At 46.0% G+C, this 19,128-nt stretch overlaps 1 protein-coding gene across 1 annotated transcript in view; it reads right to left on the bottom strand.

The window, feature by feature from the left end:
• LOC103602556 (chromosome unknown open reading frame, human C10orf90) overlaps positions 1–16,432 on the bottom strand; it is an 88,494-nt gene extending 72,062 nt beyond the window's left edge. Inside the window, 4 exon segments of the mRNA XM_008586972.1 lie at positions 622–1,430; positions 1,560–1,879; positions 10,027–10,118; positions 16,411–16,432. Of these exon segments, the coding sequence (XP_008585194.1) occupies positions 622–1,430; positions 1,560–1,879; positions 10,027–10,118; positions 16,411–16,432 (1,243 nt within the window).
• Between the last annotated feature and the right edge of the window lie 2,696 nt (positions 16,433–19,128).

Here is a 19,128-nt window from a genome sequence, read left to right as displayed (position 1 = left end):
GCGCGACACCGAGGGTTGCGATCCCGTTACCGGTCAGTAAAAATGACAAAAAGGAAAAAAATAAAATAAAATAAATACATAAATAAAAAGAAAATGTCCTATAATTACACACACCCTCACACTCTCTCACACATGCACACTCCATTACAGAGCTTCGTGGTCTAGGTTCTTATGATATTTATGAGGCTAACTCATACATACCAACTATGTGATTGAAAAATAAAAAGTGCAGAATTCTGGACACTCCTAAATATGCAGATGTTTGGCAACAGAGAGACAGAACATCTGGGGGTCAGCACTGTGTTTTTCTCACCCTGTTTTGGAACGTGCTAGGCATAGTCCACATGAACTTCCTTTGTGGGCTAGCATTTCCTACTCACCACACACACTCTGGAACTACCTTTGGAAACAAGAATTAGAGGGAAGGTCTCTCATAATCTACAAACTCTATTCAATGAGACATCAGCACTGAGCTCTCAGTTTTCAACTCCAAGCAATGCAGTCCAAGCAACTCTACTGAGAAATGCCTCCTGGAAGAAGTTCTGTAGGAGACACCCGCTTCATCTGCACCATGGCAGGCATTCCCACCGACTACCTTCCTGTGACAGGGGCACCACTCACCTGCCGTGTAACTCCAGCCAGGGATGTGAATGGACAGCTGGTTGGCATGACCGCCTCTAGGACAACGAGTGGCCTGGTCCTCTTTCCCTGTGCTTACAGTGACCTGCTTGGTTCCCACATCTGTGAATTCTGTGTTTTCCAACAGAGGAGAACCACTCCAAGGACACATACTGGTCCCCAAATGCACCTGCCCCAATGGTAGGTTTTCCTTCAACTGTCTTTCTGGTAAACCTGGGTTCCAGCGCCGGCCCAGGCGGTCCTGGTTTCCCTGGGTGAGCTCTTGCTTCAGGCCTCCGCTCATTGGTTCTCCGTTGGCTACACCACCGGCTCCACCTGCTGTTAGTCTGTGGGAACGACAGTTGAGGTTGAGGGACAGGACGGATCTGTGCATTTGGGGGCTGGCAATTTGAGGTTGTTCAATGGGGACAGAGAGAGACTTGTCTAAGTAGTAGATTGAATTTGGACACTGCCGAGACACCCTGAGGTGGACACAGGAAGTGAACAGCAGCGGGCCCTTTCCCGAGGGTGGGGTGTCTGGGGAAAAATTATCCTCCGTGTCCTCCATGTGGGTGAGCCAGCACTCCTGTCCCTCACACAGCCGTGCGTGGGCCCCAGGAATTTGCAGCCTTACCACCGAGGCATTTCTGGAGAGCTCTGTGCTGGCAAAAGTTCTTTGGTGCCGACGTGCATGGGCACTACCAGCCAGTGCTGGGGTGTCCCGGAGTGTAGCATCCTTGGCCCTGCACTTGGGACACAGTGGGTCCCCAACAGTCCCCCACACCAGGGCGCTGGCTGGGGGGCCCACGCGCCTGGCAGTGATGGTGATGGATGCGAACCCTTTGTGGGGCCAGAGTGTAGCATCCTTGGCCCTGCACTTGGGACAGAGAGGGTCCCCAACAGTTCCCCACACCAGGGTGCTGGCTGGGGGGCCCACGCGCCTGGCAGTGATGGTGATGGATGCGAACCCTTTGTGGGGCCCACTGCATGGGCTCTCCTCTTTGGGCGGCAGCTCCATCTCAGGTCCTCGTGCATGTGACAGTGTCGGGATTCCTAATGGGCCCGGCAGCAAGGCAAACGCCCTGTGGATGTTGACTCCACTGCATTTAGCCAGGGATTGGTTCGTGGGATATGCCCGAGGCTGAGCGATCACACAGGGCAGGGGCAACCCAGCCCCCCTTTCTTTTGATTTATTCTCATCGATCAGCTGCGAGATGACTATGGACGAAATCATTCTTGTGCTCTGCAGTGCCAGAGTCTCCTGAAAATGGAAAAAGACCCCAATTACTCCAGCAGTCCCTTGTCACACAGGCAGCCAACTCTCTTTCAGGGGCAACACTCAGACTTTCTCATTCCAGGCTTTTTACCCCACACCTGACACCATCTCTGAGCGTTCATAAGGGCGAGAACCCCAGATCTGTGTATGAAAAATTACACATTGTGGAAACATTAGTCTGACCGGTAAATTGTTTCCTCTGCTAGGTATCTATTCTTAGTTAATGTCAATGAGGGTTGTCAAATTTCTATAATCACCTCTACCAGGCCCAGGAGTCCCCAAATACAGGTTCACAGCCTCAATGTGGAGAATTCTGGAGGTGGGCTGGGACTTGGGGGCGCAGGTGTATGTGGGAGAGGAGTCAGTACTCCCTCATGCAAGCAGCAAATGTGCCGATGGGCAGCCCCACCCTTCCCGGTCCCTCCGGCAGTCCTCCACCTGTGCTGGTTCAGACTCTAATTCAGCTGCTCCCTCCAGCTTAGCATGAGGGAGTCAAAGTCCAGAAAGAAAAACAATGGAAATCAAATGCCCAAGCTTGCCCAGACTGACACTGTGACAAGCAGATGATTTCATTTAACGGGAGTGAGATGGGGGGCGCGAAACAGATGTAGTTTTGCTGCGTTTGAATGACCAGTTGCACAAGCATGAGCTTTTGTCCAGTATTTTAACTTAATTAAGGCATTTCATTCTTCCTGATCAGCAGATCGTGGGTCCTAATGGTAAATCGCTACTGTATCCAAAACTGTGTGCTGTGGTTTTCAATATAGCATTTAACCAGGTTGTGACCAGGAAGGCAAATCTCTTCTGTCCTCATTTTGTTTTTATTATGGTTATGTATAAAGAGCTGCAGAAAATGACATGGAGGACTGATTGTGTCCCAGCACTGTGTGGATGCTCACAGGGCGCTGAGCCCCTGTTGTCACATTCATTGTTACACGTGCTTAAAATGAAGCCTTGCTTGGAACTACACAGGATCCAAAATAATACCACTAACTCCTGACCTACCACTGCTTGCAAAAAATCCTTGCTTTGGGGGCCTGAAGGCATAATTGGGGTGCCAAGCACTTAAAGCAGCAGTTCTCAAACTCTAACATGCCTGAGAATCACCTCGGAAGTTACCATTGCAGGTTCCTTGGGCTCCAGAGATTCTGATTCTTAGGTCATGGGGAGGAGGAAAGCCCAAGCATCTGCATTTTAGCTGACATCCTGGTGATTCTGATGTAGGTGATCCAGGAAGCACACTTTGAGAAACACGGACAGAGTCGTGAGGCTGCTGGTCTTCTCCAAAGAACAGTTTTTGGAGGAGAAGGGCATGCATATGTTGAGGGCAGGGTGCACGCTTTCCCCAGGATGTGATGAGCAAGGACAGTGGCGATTTTCTCTTCTTCAGGGAAGAATTAATATTCATTTACTCAAATGCTGTTGCACGTGCTCTTCCGGCTGGACATTTGATGTGCAAGTCTGCATGGCTGCAGGAGGACCGGCATGTGTGCTCTTGGCACCCTGGGGGCTCTGTGTCACCACTGTCAGTCCTGAGAGGAGGGTTGGTTTCTTTTTCAGGGCAACCTCCATCACCTTATAAGTTGTTATTTTTTTTAAAGATATGCGGGAAGTTGCAAATTCAAAACGTCAACAGGAGATGAGCAAAGAAGAAATGGATAGTAGAGTCATTAAAAATGCCCTTTGTTTCTTAAAAAATCAAAATATCACTGGATATATTCCCCCCCCCAAAAAAAACCCAGTAGCACTGAGTCATGAATGGGGACATTCAACCTTCTCTTTTAACCTGACTGCTGCCTCATGCTTCAAGTTCACACCATGTGGTTCTCCATCAAGGGGGTCTCCCATGTGGGTCGGGCCCTGCCTGAAGCCCTGCCATGGGTAGGGCCTCCTTGCTAGCAGTTCTCAGCCAAGGTGCATCATGAAAGCCCCAATGCCCAATCCCTAAACAATGACATTAGAATCCCTGGGGGTGGGCCGGCCCGGTGGCGCACTGCTACAGTGCGCCGCTTGGGAAGTGCGGCGGCGCTCCCGCCGAGGGTTCGGATCCCACATACAGACCGTTCCCACTCACTGGCTGAGCGAGGTGCGGGAGCAACACCGAGGGTTGCGATCCTGTTGCTCTACCCGGTCCGGTACAGGCGTGACACTGAGGGTTGCGATCTGTTGCCGGTCACGAAAAAAAAAAAAAAAAGAATCCCTGGGGGTGGTGGAGGACCAGGCATCAACGTTTTTTAAAGCTTCCAGTGCGATTCCAGCAGGCAGCAAACAACGGGAGTCAACAGTCTCGATGCTTCTGCAGCACAGTCCCCCGCCTCCCCTACCCTCATAGCATTTTTTGTGACTGCAGTTTACATACAGGAAAACTGAAGTGCACCTGGTGCCTATTTGGCTTACACAGTCCCTCCTATTTTAGTTAAATTTAGTTCCGATAATAATTGTTCCCCATGCGAGGTGCATAATCATACCCAGTAGGAGCTCCTTTGACACTGGTCTTTGAAGAAAAAAAAAAAAAATATCCACCTTGGAAACAGCAGTATTGGTCTTATTTTATAGTGCAGTGTTTCTCAAAATTTGAATCTGTGACTACCTGCATAAAAATCACCTGGGGGTTGGGTGGGTAAAAATGCAGATTTCTGGATCCCTTCTTCCCTGGACCTAGGTTGAATCGGGACCTATGGGGATAAGACCCAGAATTTGTATTTTTAATCAGCTCCCAGGTGATTCTTGTGTGCACATTTGGTGGAAAGGGTGCTGGGCCGGGACTCAGGCTGCCTGGGGCCATCCTGAGCCTGGGGCTCCAGACCGGTTACAGGACCTTGGACAGGGCCTTGGCATCCACAGCTGTAGTACAAGGAGAAAACGGGTGATACTGTAGTCTCCAACATCCAGTAGACACCCCACCCTTCAGGCTCCTTGCTGTAAATAAGGGGTGCATTCTAGGAATGAGCACTGTCATCCAGCCTGGAACAAAGGCAGGAAAGACCCCGACATTGGCAATGCCCACCTGGCTCCACACCTGGACTGAGGAGCGGAGCCCAGGCCACACATGCAAGGGATGCCCTGGGGCTGGGCTGGGGTGCAGGCCGAGGGTGTCTCTCCAGAAGGACCTAGAGGCCGAGAAGGGGTGGGACAAACAATGAGCCACCATCCCATTACCTGGGGCCTGGCAGGTGTGACTGACTTCGACTCCATCAGATGCAAAAGGGCCAGGGAACAGCAGTAATGAACGTGATGAATTCGATCTTATTTCTGGAGCTCTGGAATTGCTCAGTGTGTCAGGGTGACACTGTGTCTGGGCCATAAATGCCAATGGAAGCCCAGTTCCAAAGAAAAATGTTTTGCCCTCTCTGCCTCACAGGGAAGGTATGAAGATCAAAAAGATGATGGACATGAATCTCCTCTCAAAACACGAACCTGTTAGGGAGCTCTCGGGTGTTACTTTTCCTATGATTCAGCAGAAATCAGTGGATGTCTGATATAAACAAATGTACAGAGGAATGAGGGAATATTTATATCAAAGTTATACAGTATTATAGTGGAATTTACAATGAATGCATTTGAGTTTACCTGAATTATATAAATAGAAATAACTCATTACATATCTAGCACATTTAAATTTTGTTGATGTAAATGTGAAATCAGTGCAATTTTCTAGGTGAAAATTCTGTTACAACATATAATCACCATGGAACAATTTGTTCACTCATCTGACAAATACTTATTGAGCACCTACTGTGTGCCCGGCACTGTGCTGGGTGCTGGGAGGCTCTCCTGGTCTCATAGAGTTAACAGCCTAGAGGTAACGTCAAGCCGGTAACCAAATTACAAGACCAGGGATTATTAGGTTAAATACTAGTGTGTTTTTACCAGTGTTTGGACACTGCTTTGACAAAAGCCCTAAACAACAAAATGAGAGAAATTAAAAAAGAAACACTGGACTTTTTGCTGTTCAATATACTTAATACCCTTGTAAGGGAAGTTCTATTTATCAAATCCTATTTTTCTCATTGCAACCATTTAAATAATTAAAGACAATTTCAATCTCTTAAAAATCTATATTAGTTTGCCAGAGCTGCCATAACAAAGTACTGCAGTCTGGGTGATTTAAAAAATAGAAATTTACTGTCTCACCATTCTGGAGGCTGGAAGTCTGAGATCAAGATCTCAGCAGAGTTCCTGTCTCCTGAGGCCTCTCTGCTTGGCTTGTACATGGCTGTCTTCTCCCTGTGTATTCACATGGTCTTCTCTCTGTGCTTTGTGTACTTATCTCTTTTTATAAGGACACTGGTCACATTGAATTAGGGTCCACCCTAATGACCTCATTTAACCTTAATCATGTCTTTAAAGACTATCTCCTAGTACAGTCACATTCTGAGGTACCAAGGATTAGGATTTTGACACATCACTGGGTCTGGGGAACCAAGTAAGAGATAAGAAGGAGAGGTTATTTAATGTTCCTAAGTCAGCCTGCTACTTTAAAAACTGGGCAAATTTTCTTTAAAATGTAATCACATTTTTCACATCAGATATTTTTCCAAATTAAGCTATTTCAGGGTGACACTTCATCTGCCTTTTATACTGGGTTAACTAAACGTGGCTTTGCAAAAACATTTCTTTCATCTAAAATAAAATTAACTGATGTAAGGTTTGAAAGGAAGAAAATCATCTTATATTTAAAGTAAAACGTTCTAGGTTGGAGAGGTCAGGTGAACAGCTGGGTTTTGTGTCTTGTTTTGGTAGTAAACCATCCATTTCCTGATTTTTTACATTTGCTTTGAGATATCGATTTCTTTCAAATGTTTCAAACATGATTTTGTAGAGTTAGCAACGGCTTTCAGAGTTTCATGTTTTTTATTGACTGTTTTTAACTTTATATTTATGCCTTAAGGCATATGACTAAGAAGGGCATTATTTCCCAAACTGAAATAAGATAGAGAGGAGCAGTGGATGATCAGAGAAATCAGATCCCAAGCCAGTGCAGTAAGGATGCTTCCATTCCTGCAGCAATTTATTTCTCCAAAGGATAAGCATCTAATCCGATCTGTACCTTTGAAATCTACATTTTTCTCCACGAGACAATTCTTTTCTTTCCTGTTGCTGCTTTGCAATCCACAACTGTATTTGCTACATGGATTCTTTGGATACATCTCCCCAGACTCTACAGACACCTCCACATTCACTGCAAACATGACCTGTACCTTTGAAATCTACATTTTTCTCCACGAAACAATTCTTTTCTTTCCTGTTGCTGCTTTGCAATCCACAACTGTATTTGCCACATGGATTCTTTGGATACATCTCCCCAGACTCTACAGACACCTCCACATTCACTGCAAACACGCCTACCGCCATTTAGTTGATCTAGAATCTTCCTCACTAGGTAATCTGTCAACCCAGTGGCATTTCATGTCAAAAGTAAGAGCATCTTCAAATGTATGAGTTCACTCTGGTATGTAGCAACAGGTTAAGACAGATTTAAGACAAATGGAAAAACCTGATCTTTTCTCACTGTCCATGGTGAAACTTTTGTCTTTCTATGAAGTTACTAAAAACCAAAGGATTCAATGCAGTGTAATATCTAACAGTGAAAAGCCAGCAAGAATCAATTTTTTCCCAAATTTTTTTTATTGTGGTAAAATACACATAAAATTTAACAACTTACACATGTTTAAGTGTACAGTTCAGTGGTGTTAAGTACATTCTTAATGTTGTGCAACTGTGACCATCATCCATCTCCACAATTCTTTTCATTTTATAAAATTGAAACTCTATAACATGTAAACAGTAACTGCCCACTCTCTCCTCCCCCAAGCCCTTGACAACCACTGAGAATCAATGTTTTTTAAAAGGGGGAGTGGGTAAGTAAATCATGCACAACTGCATCTTATATTGTGCAGAAATTGAAAATAAAAATTGCAAATAATTTAAATGACATGGGAAATTGCTTTCATTGGAATATTGTGAAATGAGAGAGCTATAAAAGTTGACATGCATCACAGTCTTATATTTAAAAGTGCATGGGAGAAATAAGGGAACTGTATATATAAATATTTTCTTATTTATATGTTTCTGCATTTTCCTAAGTTTCTACATGGGTTTGCCATTACTTTTATTATCAGGAAAATTTAAACTTTTTTTTTTTTAAGAAGAGAACTCTGTACCATATTTCACTCCTTTTAAATAATCACTTGGCAGAAGAGGTGCCTTCATATCATCGCTACAGCTTTGACGCCTTTGGGAAGGCAAATGATCAATCTTGTGCAGGCTCTGGAGGAGAGGCAGAGATTTACGGCAGTCACAAAGGCAGGGTGTCCACTGGCGTGTTTCATCCTCTTACAGCAGCCTACAACACACACCCAGGAGCAAGCTCTGAAAGCTCAAGGTTGGGAGGGAAATCCGAAAGTCACGCTACTGACCAAATCAGATGATGCAGATCATTCCAGAGCAGATGTTTAGAGACTTGTTTAACTCCACCACAGATAATGACCGAGGACGAGTGTGCATGTGTGAGTGCGTGTGTGTGTTACAGGGATCCAGTCACCTGGCTCTGAAGATCTACATCATCATTAATGACCAAACCCTGATTAATGTTGACATTGACAGGCAAATGCAGAGATTCACCAGCTCAATGTGAAAAACAGGTGGGAAAGATCGCCAGTTGGCATCTTTCTTTCTTTCTTTCTTTTTTTTTTTTGTCTTTTTCGTGACCGGTAAGGGGATCACGACCCTTGGTGTGGTGTCACCCGCACTGCGCTCAGCCAGTGAGTGCACCGGCCATTCCTATATAGGATCCGAACCCGCGGCGGGAGCGTCACTGCGCTCCCAGCGCCGCACTCTCCCGAGTGCGCCATGGGGTCGGCCCAGTTGGCATCTTCCTTAAAAGGACGGAGCACTCGACCTCGGCAGCATCTGTCCTGAACGGCATCTCCTCCTGGGGGGCTCTGACTGGTCCACTGCCTCTCCTACTATCTTTCCTCCTGCAACTGGGGCTTCTGCTGGGGTTCTGCTCCCAGGGAACGAATTAATTTTAGCCACGTTTCTTTACCTCTTGCACCAGTGAGCTTGGTGCTTCCACATAGAAAGGGCTTTAGATACTAGTGAGTGAATTTCAGGACCCAAAATCGCATCCTTTCTTCATTTTGTGGGACTTTGGGCCTGGGGGTGGTTCTCTGAAGGAAATGTTAAGCTTTATTAAATGAAGAACTAAATCAAAGTAATACCTAAGACAAGCACTTGGGAGAAAAATATTTTTAACAGATGCCTTTGTACTTTAATCCATTATGAAAGATCAATTGTTATAATTTCACCCTCTCTTAGAATTACAAAAGTTGGTGGCTGAATATCCATTTGTGACAGACAGCAGATGACTTGTAAACTGTAACACCTTAGACAATTTTTTAAGGTGAAAAAGGCCATACTGTGAGGTCTGTTAACTGGAATGAGCCTTCTTCTACGACAGTTCTTTAGAGCAAATTAAAAACAGAAACTCAGGAGCTAGACAGCTTACAAGCTGTGCGACTTGGGGCAAGTCACCTGCTGAAGCTTTAGTTTTTTCATCTGCAAAATAGGTATAACGTTACCTACCTCCAGAGGCTAGAGGAAGAATTTAATGAGTCAGTCAATTAGACAGCGTGAGATGTGATAAGTCAGCATTTTAACCATTATGTACTGAATTCTTTGTCCCCTAGAATCTGCAACATTTCATTTTATAAATATGAACTCTAATTTTCTTCCCTATTTCAGACCACCGACACTTTTTGCAGTTATTACAACCTATACTAGCTTGTTTGAGATTTCAAAATACCTCTCCCCCAACTTCAAAACACATATGGCATAATCTCTCCACCCCAGCACATTAATTTTGGTTTAAAATTGAGATCAATCACCTTATTATCCTATAATACTGCAAACTTGCAATTGTTGGTGAAGATTATAAAAGAATAACTAGATATATCATGCATACTTTCACGTAAAAAGTCTTAGTCATTAGTGGTTAGATTTTCTGCTGCATTAATTCATTTTTTGTCTAAACAAAATAAAATACAATCACATTACGAGTAGGCCAGTGATTATGTTTTACCGTTGCAAACATTTTGCTGCCTCCTCTAGAAGATAGAAATATATGTTACCTCGGTGAAGTCAGATTTCCTCTCTGTAACATGAGACTGCAGATTTTTAAGAGAAATTTGATCATTGGTACCGCAGTGGTTGTCCCGTAATCCTAGGCAAAAAGAGATAATATTGCTACTTTTTAGTATATGAAAGGATAAAATGGAATATGTAACTCTACTATAAAATTTAATGTCACCTACTTACGTACCAGCCAATAGTGAATTCACTATATCCCCACCCACAATAAAACCCTGTCCATTTCTCTTGCTTATTCCACACCCTCCAGTTAGACGCTCTGAGTTCATTATTATTTAGTTTCTTAGGCTGCAGGATTCCTTCTTCCACACAGTTGTTTATGCTCTTTAGACTGAGTAATAATTGAACAAGTTTAGCCCTATCAACATTCACCAGTGTCCTGAGTTTACACCCAGCAGAACAGTCACATGCATAGATTTCCCAACACCACCAGCATTGACAGGCTGAAATACAAAACCGACTTTCACCCAACCTCTTAATGCAACCATTGCTGGAGAGCAATGGATGGCTCAGACATGGATATTAAAACTGTTTTAGAATATCTGAGGATAATTTGTGATAATATTGTGAACACTGTGTGTGAAATCCTATGTTCCTCTCCATGAGCATTTACATGAGGACAGCTAAGAATATCTTCAGGTCCAAGTGCACAAAGCAGTGGACCCAGCACTGGAGAATTCACTTGCTTGATAAAGATAGACAAGTCTGCAGACCACCTCCAGCCTGAATTTCCTCATCCACCATACCTACCTTGCATACCTCCTGGGGTCCCGGTAGAAGCACGCTTGAGGAGAAATCACCCTCAGATGCAAGCAAGTAGCACTACCAAGTTGGCCTGGGGCCTTTGGCAGACTGAGACAACCTGTATGCTGCAGTCTCTTGGGTCTCCAGCAGTGACCTCTGTCATGTCACTAATGCAGGAATGTGAATCAAACACAGTAAGACAGCTTGAGAGTGGCAGCCAGTAAGCAAGCCCAGAGTAACAATTTTGCCTCCACAATGAAGATAGTCTAGGAAAAGTGATTTTCCAAAGCCTATAATGAATGGTTCCCAACTGCTAGTTCTGGTGATGAGAACGAAGAGATTTAAGAGAGTAGTTCTCTAAATTACAGTCCTGTCTTTAGCAACTCATCAGAAGGGCTTATGAAAAATTCTAGGTAAAATTTAAAGCATCTTATGGAGAAAATGATATGCTACAGTTTCTCCAAGTTTGACAGATTTTCAAAGAGGTTGGGGCACTGCTTGAGGGGATTTCAAGGGCCACCCCCGACCCATCCAAAGGCTGGCTATGTCTCATCTTGTCCTTAGGTGACAAAGAGACTCCATCAGCTCTAACCCAGAGCTGTGGCTATGCCTCGATTTATGACTGCTATTGAGTGACAGAGACAGTCACCCGAGACCATGTGCACAGATTACCTTTCATGAAGTGAAAGGCCTCATGGATTCCTGGGCAGCACTGACGTATCGAGATGAACTAATGATCAGTCTGATGAAGAAAGAAGCCACCTGGCTCTGGTCGTGTGGAATCATTTGTGATTAAGAACTTTGCAGTCAGTGCAGGCTTTGGGGCTGGACAGGTCTGAGTCTGAGTCCAGCTTGGTCCCAGGCAATGGACGAGCTGCGGACACTCCCTGAGTTTTTTCATCCATAAAATGCAGACAACACCTCCTGCAAATGTGCAGCCTTGCCCTCCATGCACTGAGGTTACCATATGCCAAGCACTTGGGCAGGTGTGGAGTTTGATAAATGGCACCAGTTACAACTGTTAATGAGCAGGAGCAAGGCATTCCTCTTTGTGGCCCAGGTGGTCACTAGCACTGTGGCGTCAACAGTCAGGAAGCCCCTGGAATCAGACCACAGAGGCCCAGGGCCCTGAATCCCACCACTGGCTACATGCGTGGCTTTTGTGCAAGTTACTCAGCGTGCCTTGATTCCTCACAGTGAAATGGAGATGATGACGGTGCCTGTTCATAGGCTTACTGAAAAAGATCAAGGGACTTAACTAGCTAGAACTTAGAACAATCAATGCTCAGAACATAACACCATCCAATAAACACTCGCTACTGGATCAACACTAGCTACTGGGAGGTGTCTCATCTCTAGCAGGGAGGAGAGAGAACAGCTATGACCAGACAAGCAGAGGCTGTGTATGAGTTTCCTGTGGCTGCTGTAACAAATGACCACACACGGAGCTTAAACACCACAAATGTATTCACCTGCAGTTCTGGAAGTCAGAAGTCCAACATGGTCTCGCTGAGCTCAAGTCAAGGTATTGGCAGGACTATGTTCCTTTCTGAAGTCTCAAGGGAAGAGCACTTTTTCGGGCCTTTTCCAGCTTCTAGCAGCCACCTGCACGGCTTGGCTCACAAACCCCACATCACTCCAATCTGTGGTCTGTCATCACATCTCCTTTTCTGACTCTGATCCTCCTGCCTCCCTCTTTAAAAGACCTTTGGATTAGATTGAGCCCAGCTACATAATTGAGGATAATGTCCTCATCTCAAGGTTATTAACTTCATCACACCTGCAAAGTCCCTTTTGCAATGTAAGGTAACATACATATTCATAGGTTCCAGGGATATGGACATGGACATCTTTGGGGGAACCACTATGCCACCCACAACAGACTAGCTGGGGAAACTGAGGTATATTGGATGGAATGTAGCATCTTTAAAATAATAAACATAAAGTCTACATATCAATGTGGGACAGTCCTTCCAATGCAGTGTTTATCAAAAGAAAAGAATCAAAAGCCTTTGAACCATGTGACTGCAACATTAAAAAAAAGTGTGCGAATCTATGAAAACTGTAAAGTTGAAATCGCATCAAGAAGTTGCCCTGGTTAAAAGGAACTGGCAGAGGTGACAAGGCCCGAGCAACCGCAGGACACACGCTAGACAGGGTTTGTCTCTGGAGGGCAGCAGCCCGGCTCAATTCTAGTTGGGTGGTTTTGCATAATTAACCTCTTTGATCCCAGTTTCCCTATTTATGAAATTAGAACTTGGAATCAACACTGCTTGTGTCCTGCCCAGTTTCCCTTTCCTGGGAGCTGCTCCATCCCCCAGCTGTCAGGCAATGGGTAGCTATCAACGGCTCCTAGCTCCACTCTTCTCTGAGAATGGTCCTTCCTACTGGACTACAGCCAGTAGTGACTTTTTGGAATATAAAAGGCCAGGACAACTCTTGTTCATGCTCCAGGGCAGAAGGCAAAGGCCAGACTTGACCTAAGATGACATCTTTCCTGGGCCCTTCTCCCTGGCCCATCAGGCCTCCCTCAATCTCTTATGAGTACTTTCCCGAAGCCACCCCTGCACTCCCACACATCCTCAATCCGTGCCTCAGGGCCAGGAGGGCCTTGCAGAGTACGGCCCCGGAGCCAGCAGCAGCAGCAACCAGAAACTTGTTAGAAATGCACGTCCTCGGGTGCCACCTATGGACCCGCAGACATACCACGTGAGCAACTCTGGGGTGCGGCCATCTGTGCTATAGCACGCCGTCCAGGGCATTCAGTGTAGGCCAAGTCCAGGATCACTTGTTGGTCATAGATGAACAACTCCTTTACAGAGGGTGAGTCTGAAGTCCCAGAAGGGAACCATGATGCTTTGATTCAAACACCACCCTTAACTTTTAGAAACACCACACCTAATTTGTGGACATGGGGATCTCAATGAAGTTTCTCACCAACGGCTTCAGCTAGAATAAAACCATCATGAAAGCCAGCATGCTGACTTTTATTTCAAGACTAATTAAAAACCAGCCCAACAAACCACCCATTGTCACTGCTGGTTGAGGAATCAGTTGTGTCTGTGCCTCGCATGCTGGTCCTCTGTGGCCCAGGGCGTGTGTCACTCACCAGCATGTACCAAGTGCTTTCCTAAGATGATGGGAAGGATTCTATTTGCACCAGCCTCGATCAGCCTGAGCCACACCTCCAAAACTACTTCTCACTTTGAGTCCTTCCCAGTGGCCACAACCATCAGGAGTGAGACTAACCGAGCACTGTGAGGCCCTGAGCCAGGCCCTCTGGAATCCAGGTATCCTCCCTGGAGGAGGTGTGCACTTCCACAATGGCATGCAACTGGGCAGGAACTTATGCAGCTCCCAAGCTGTGCAGGGCCCTGGGCCGAGAGACAATGGCAGGAGATATGCTCTCTCCTCCCAGAGACCCCAGGAGGAAGTCACAGTTTGATCCCTGGCCCCAATAAGCCACAGAAAAGCCCTGTCAGCTGAGGGAACCAGGAAAAGTTGGAGGGAGGGAGGGGACACTTGACATGGCCTTTTCAGGTGGGAGGGATTTAGGCAAAAGTAGAAGGAGGTGGAGAGAAGGAGGCACAGCCCACACAGAGGTCAAAGGGAAAGGTGGAAGTGGTTTCAGGTCAAGTGGAAAGGAGGACAACGCAGCACATTTGGGGAGTAGCAGGTAGCCTATCAGGTGAAGTCCAGGACACGGCTAGAGAATCGCACACAGTCCCGCCTGTTGCCCAGGACTGCTTGAGCTGTCCCTTCAAAAGTAGCAGCCAGGCACCAGCACGTGCTGCGTAACAAATCAACCCATCAATGTGATGCGCACATGACGGGCGGGCCGCTGGCTTGGGTGGCGAGCCTCCCTGTCCCCTATCCACGGCGCTCCCCGCAGAGGCAGAGGCAGGCGCTCACACCCCCACCTCCTGCGTTTTAAATGCCTTCCCTCGTTTCTGGTCTTACAGGAGTCAAGGTTTACTCTGAGTCTTCACAGGCCTTTAACAATACCTTTTTATATTTTGAAACAGATGTTACTGAGAGAGAATCATCTGTGTGAGATCCGACGCTCCGGACCAACTGACCACCCAGTTCCTCTGGAGATTCCTCCCCGCTTTGATTTCTGGAACAATGTGGCCTCAGTCCTTCTACCTCTTGGCCACTGCGTCTCACCTTTGTCAGCTCTGTTCTTGCCCCCTCTGCCCTCCCTCGTGCCCTCTTACCAAACCCGTGTGGATCGGTCTGGCCCAAGAAGGGCCCAGATCTGCTCCGCGAGCACCAGCCCTCACGGCCAGCTGCCTCTGAGTCATCCCGAATGGATCTTTCAAAAGGGAGCCAACCACCTCTCCTGAAGCCCCCCTTCCTCCTCCTCTTGTGTCCATCACCTCTGCAAGTGGCCACGTCCTCCCATCACCCGTGATAGAAATGGAGGACCGCCATACGTCTCCTCCCTCCCCCGCACCTCCAAAGCCCACCTGAAGGCCAAGGCCAGTTTTATCAGGTGCAATAGGCTCTTCCCCATGGCATCAGTTTAATCTTCCTCTACTGCCTGGTCTTGGCAAGGTCACAATCAAGCTGGTGACTGCCCCCACCAGCTTTGTCTCCTGGTAGGTTCTGCCAAATCCCCTTGACATCGCCAGTTTGTGACTTTGTGGGGGCCATAAGCTCCCTTAAAACTCTAATGTAAGGGACACATTTCTCCCCCCAAACAGGACCTGGGAAATACATAAAAACCTGAGCACATGTGTTGGGAATAGGAATCCTTAAAACAAGCCCACTTCCACTTCCCAGAGGTGGCCGGTTGAACGTCTCTGCAGCTTTGACCATGAGTGCTGCCTTCCCAGCTTTCACACTGGGCTAACTCCTAACTCAGCTCAAGATCACCTCCCCTTAGCAGGGCCTCCTGGTCTGCTCCTACCCCACACACCCCCTAAGCTGGATTGGTGGCTGTATTCATGTCCGAGGGCTGCCATAGCAAATTACCACAGACTGAGTGGCTTAAAACAACAGGAGACTATTCTCTCACAGTTCTGGAGGCCAGAAGTTTGAAACCAAGGTGTGGGCAAAGTCATGCTGCAAAGAATCCCTCCAGCCCCTCCCAGCATCTGGGGGTGGCTGCCAATCCTTGGCATTCCTTGGCTGTGGCTGTCTTACTCCGATCCCTGCCTCTGTCTTCACATGACCATCTCCCCTGTGTGGACGTGCCTCCAAATCTCTTTCTCCTTAGAAGGACACCAGTCATTGGATTTAGGGCCCACCTTAATCCAGTGTGACTCATTTTAACTTGATCACATCTGCAAAGGTTCAATTTCCAAATAAGGTCACGTTCACAGGTATCAGGGCTTAGACCTTGAACACATCTTTTTTGGGGAACACAATTCAACCCACAACAGTGTCCCCCCACAGGCGTATCCATATGTCCTTATTACACTGCCCTGTAATTATTTGCTCATGAGTCATCTCGTGAAACTGGCCCAGGTCTTTAGAGGATATCAGCTTCCCTCCTTGCCCCCAGTGACTCACACGGTGCCTAGTCGACTGAGGACACTCACTGAGTGTGAACTGAATGAACACATTATTTTATGTTTAGGTAAGGGTTACATCTGGGGTGCAAAATCAGAACATACCTTCTTCAGACAGTCTGATCATATTCCACTGACGTTTCAAAGCCATTTTACTACATTTCAAAGGTCTTTTAATGATAAGGATGTGTTTGGCTACATAAAAGAAAAATGGCCACACTTTATGTCTGTAGCTACTCTCGGAATGAGTCAGGCTCCCAACCTTCCACCCTGGGTGAAAGAACCTGAAAGCTCTCTCCATGTGAAGTCACCGGAATGTTTACATGGCAACCAGGCGAGGGCGTGAGTGCCCCTCGGTGCTGTTTCTTGTCAGCAGGAGCAGCAATCAGCACTTTGATGTTTGTATCTGAGGCTTCTTTGACAAGTAAAACAAGTTGCATGAGCATTATTCAAAAGTTTTCTGCAGACCACTGTTAGATAGGAGACAAAGAACTATCTCATCCACTGCCTACAGTCAGATACAAATTTCTCCTCTTTCTCGCCAACTCCTCAGTATTTTTTATTTTTCACTTATTTCTATGATGCTGGTTCCCTTGCCAAGCAGCATTTTAGTGTGTTTAAAAGTTTCTTTATCTTGGCTATTGTAAACAGAGCTGCGATGAACATGCGAGTGCAGGTGTCCCTTCAACATGACGACCTCCATTCCTTTGGGTATATACCCAGCAGTGGGATTGCTGGATCGTGTGGTAGATGTATCTCTAGTTGTCTCAGAGACTTCCATACTGTTTTACATAGTGGTTGTACCAAATGTCCATTTGGACAACTGGATAAGGAAAATGTGGCATATATACAAAATGGAATACTACTCTATCATGAAAAAGAATGAAATTCTGCCATTCACAACAGCATGGGTGAGCTTGGAGGAACTTAAGTGAAATAAGCCAAGCACAGAGGGAAAAATACTGCATGTGCTCACTCATAAGTGGGAGCTAAGAGAGAAAGATGGAAGGAAAGAAAGGCCACAGTGGTGCGTTGGACTTGCAGAGGGAGAGAACACACCTAGGGAGTGGGGTGGGTGGAGGGAGGGGGGAGGGAGGTCAGGGATTAATTGGGTAGGGGACTTGAAGAATAATTACAATTTGTGATAATATGCATGCTGTCAGTATTGATCTGGCTATCACATCTTGGGCACAAGTGGTGATGGTCAGCTTTATACCTCATGAATATTCATAACCAATAAAATAAATAAATAAATAAAAGTTTCCTTAGTATTAAAACATATCTAGATAACATCACAATGTTAATCTGTTTCACCTACTTGTTAGCAATTTTTGCAGACTGGTTTATCTGGAAAACTGAGCAATACCACAGTCTGTTCACCATGCAGGCTATTACAGGAAGGATTGGTTTTTGTACAATTTAATAAAACATCTTTGACACTAAATTATAATAAATATTGTCTTATAATTTATACCCAATCAAATTGGAGGTAGCTTATAATTAACAACACAGTTAAAAACTGGTAAAACGGTGATTAAAGAAAAAAAAAAGCAACAAATGAGCTAGAGAAATCATTGAGGAAATATTCCTGGGCTAAAGGTGGCATTGGCAACGATGATCCCATCTTAAGGGTGAGTTTCCAACAGCCAAGGCCAGAGGAGAGACGTGAGACATTGCAGAAATTGCTGCCTTCAAGTGAAACTCACTGTTCTACAAGGAGAGCCGTTTTACCCCCAGGATAACACGTCGACAACAGGTTATTATATAAATGGACAGTGCCTTTGAAAGCAGCATCCTAAACATGAGACCAGTGCAAATTTCGCTGGATAATCCTAGTGTCCTTTGAGTCTGGTCAGTGTCACTATCGCATCATAATGGCTAAAATGGATTTCATAGTGACAGCGAGACACACATCACTAAGCATGATACAATTATGTCCTTTAGCACTCAGGATGGCCTTCTGAGGGGTGCACTAGTATCACCCCCATTTTACAGATGAGGAGGCTGATCCTCATTTAAGTAACTTGCCTAAAGCTGAAAGTTAGCAATATCGATCATCTCTGTACCTGTAGAAAAGGTAGAAATGGAGTGGCCTGAGGTTTTGGCATGTGGCCCGGGTGACACTTGGTGCTACCACATTCTCATGGTGTCACCTTGGAGGAAATGCATAACCGCTAGGTCCCTGTTTGTTTCTGTACAAGAGGAATCCTGGTATATGCTTTGTCAGGCTGGGAATTACTAACTGAGGTAAATAAAGGTTTTCATGGGCTCGGCACAGTGCTGTCACATAATGGGCCCTCGGAAAAAAATGGAGCATGTTATTACTATCCCCTGTCTTACGTACAATTTCCATCTCTCGGAAAGTTATGGTGTGTAATAAAGATGTTCTAAAGGACTGTCCACTGCATTTTGTAGTCAGGTGGGCTCTAGCTGAGTCTGAGACCCCTGGAGTCTGACACACGTGCCCTCTGGCCCTTGGCATGCAGGATGGAGCACCCCAGCTCTGCTCCTAGGTGGCTGGAGTGTGGGTCTCTCCTGAGGAATGGGGTAAGGCCACCAGCCTCGAGGACTGTGAGGGCAACCAAACACAATTGTGCGTGTGAAAGCACGCTGTGAACTGCGTGTCTGCTCACGTGGGTGCCATCAGGGTCATCGTGCCAGCAAACATTTAGTGAGAGTGTAACCTGTTGGGGTACTGAGTTAGGTGCTGGGGCAGCAGTGAAGGGAGCACAGGAGTCCCTGTCCTTGAAGGACTCACAGCCTAATGGGGGAATGAGGCACATAGAGAGAGATTTTCAATGCAAAGTGGATTTGATCATTTTC

The sequence above is a fragment of the Galeopterus variegatus genome, unplaced genomic scaffold (assembly GCF_000696425.1).
Source record: "Galeopterus variegatus unplaced genomic scaffold, G_variegatus-3.0.2 Scaffold4192, whole genome shotgun sequence".
NCBI lineage: Eukaryota > Metazoa > Chordata > Mammalia > Dermoptera > Cynocephalidae > Galeopterus > Galeopterus variegatus.
This window is presented reverse-complemented; position numbering and strand designations above follow the sequence as displayed.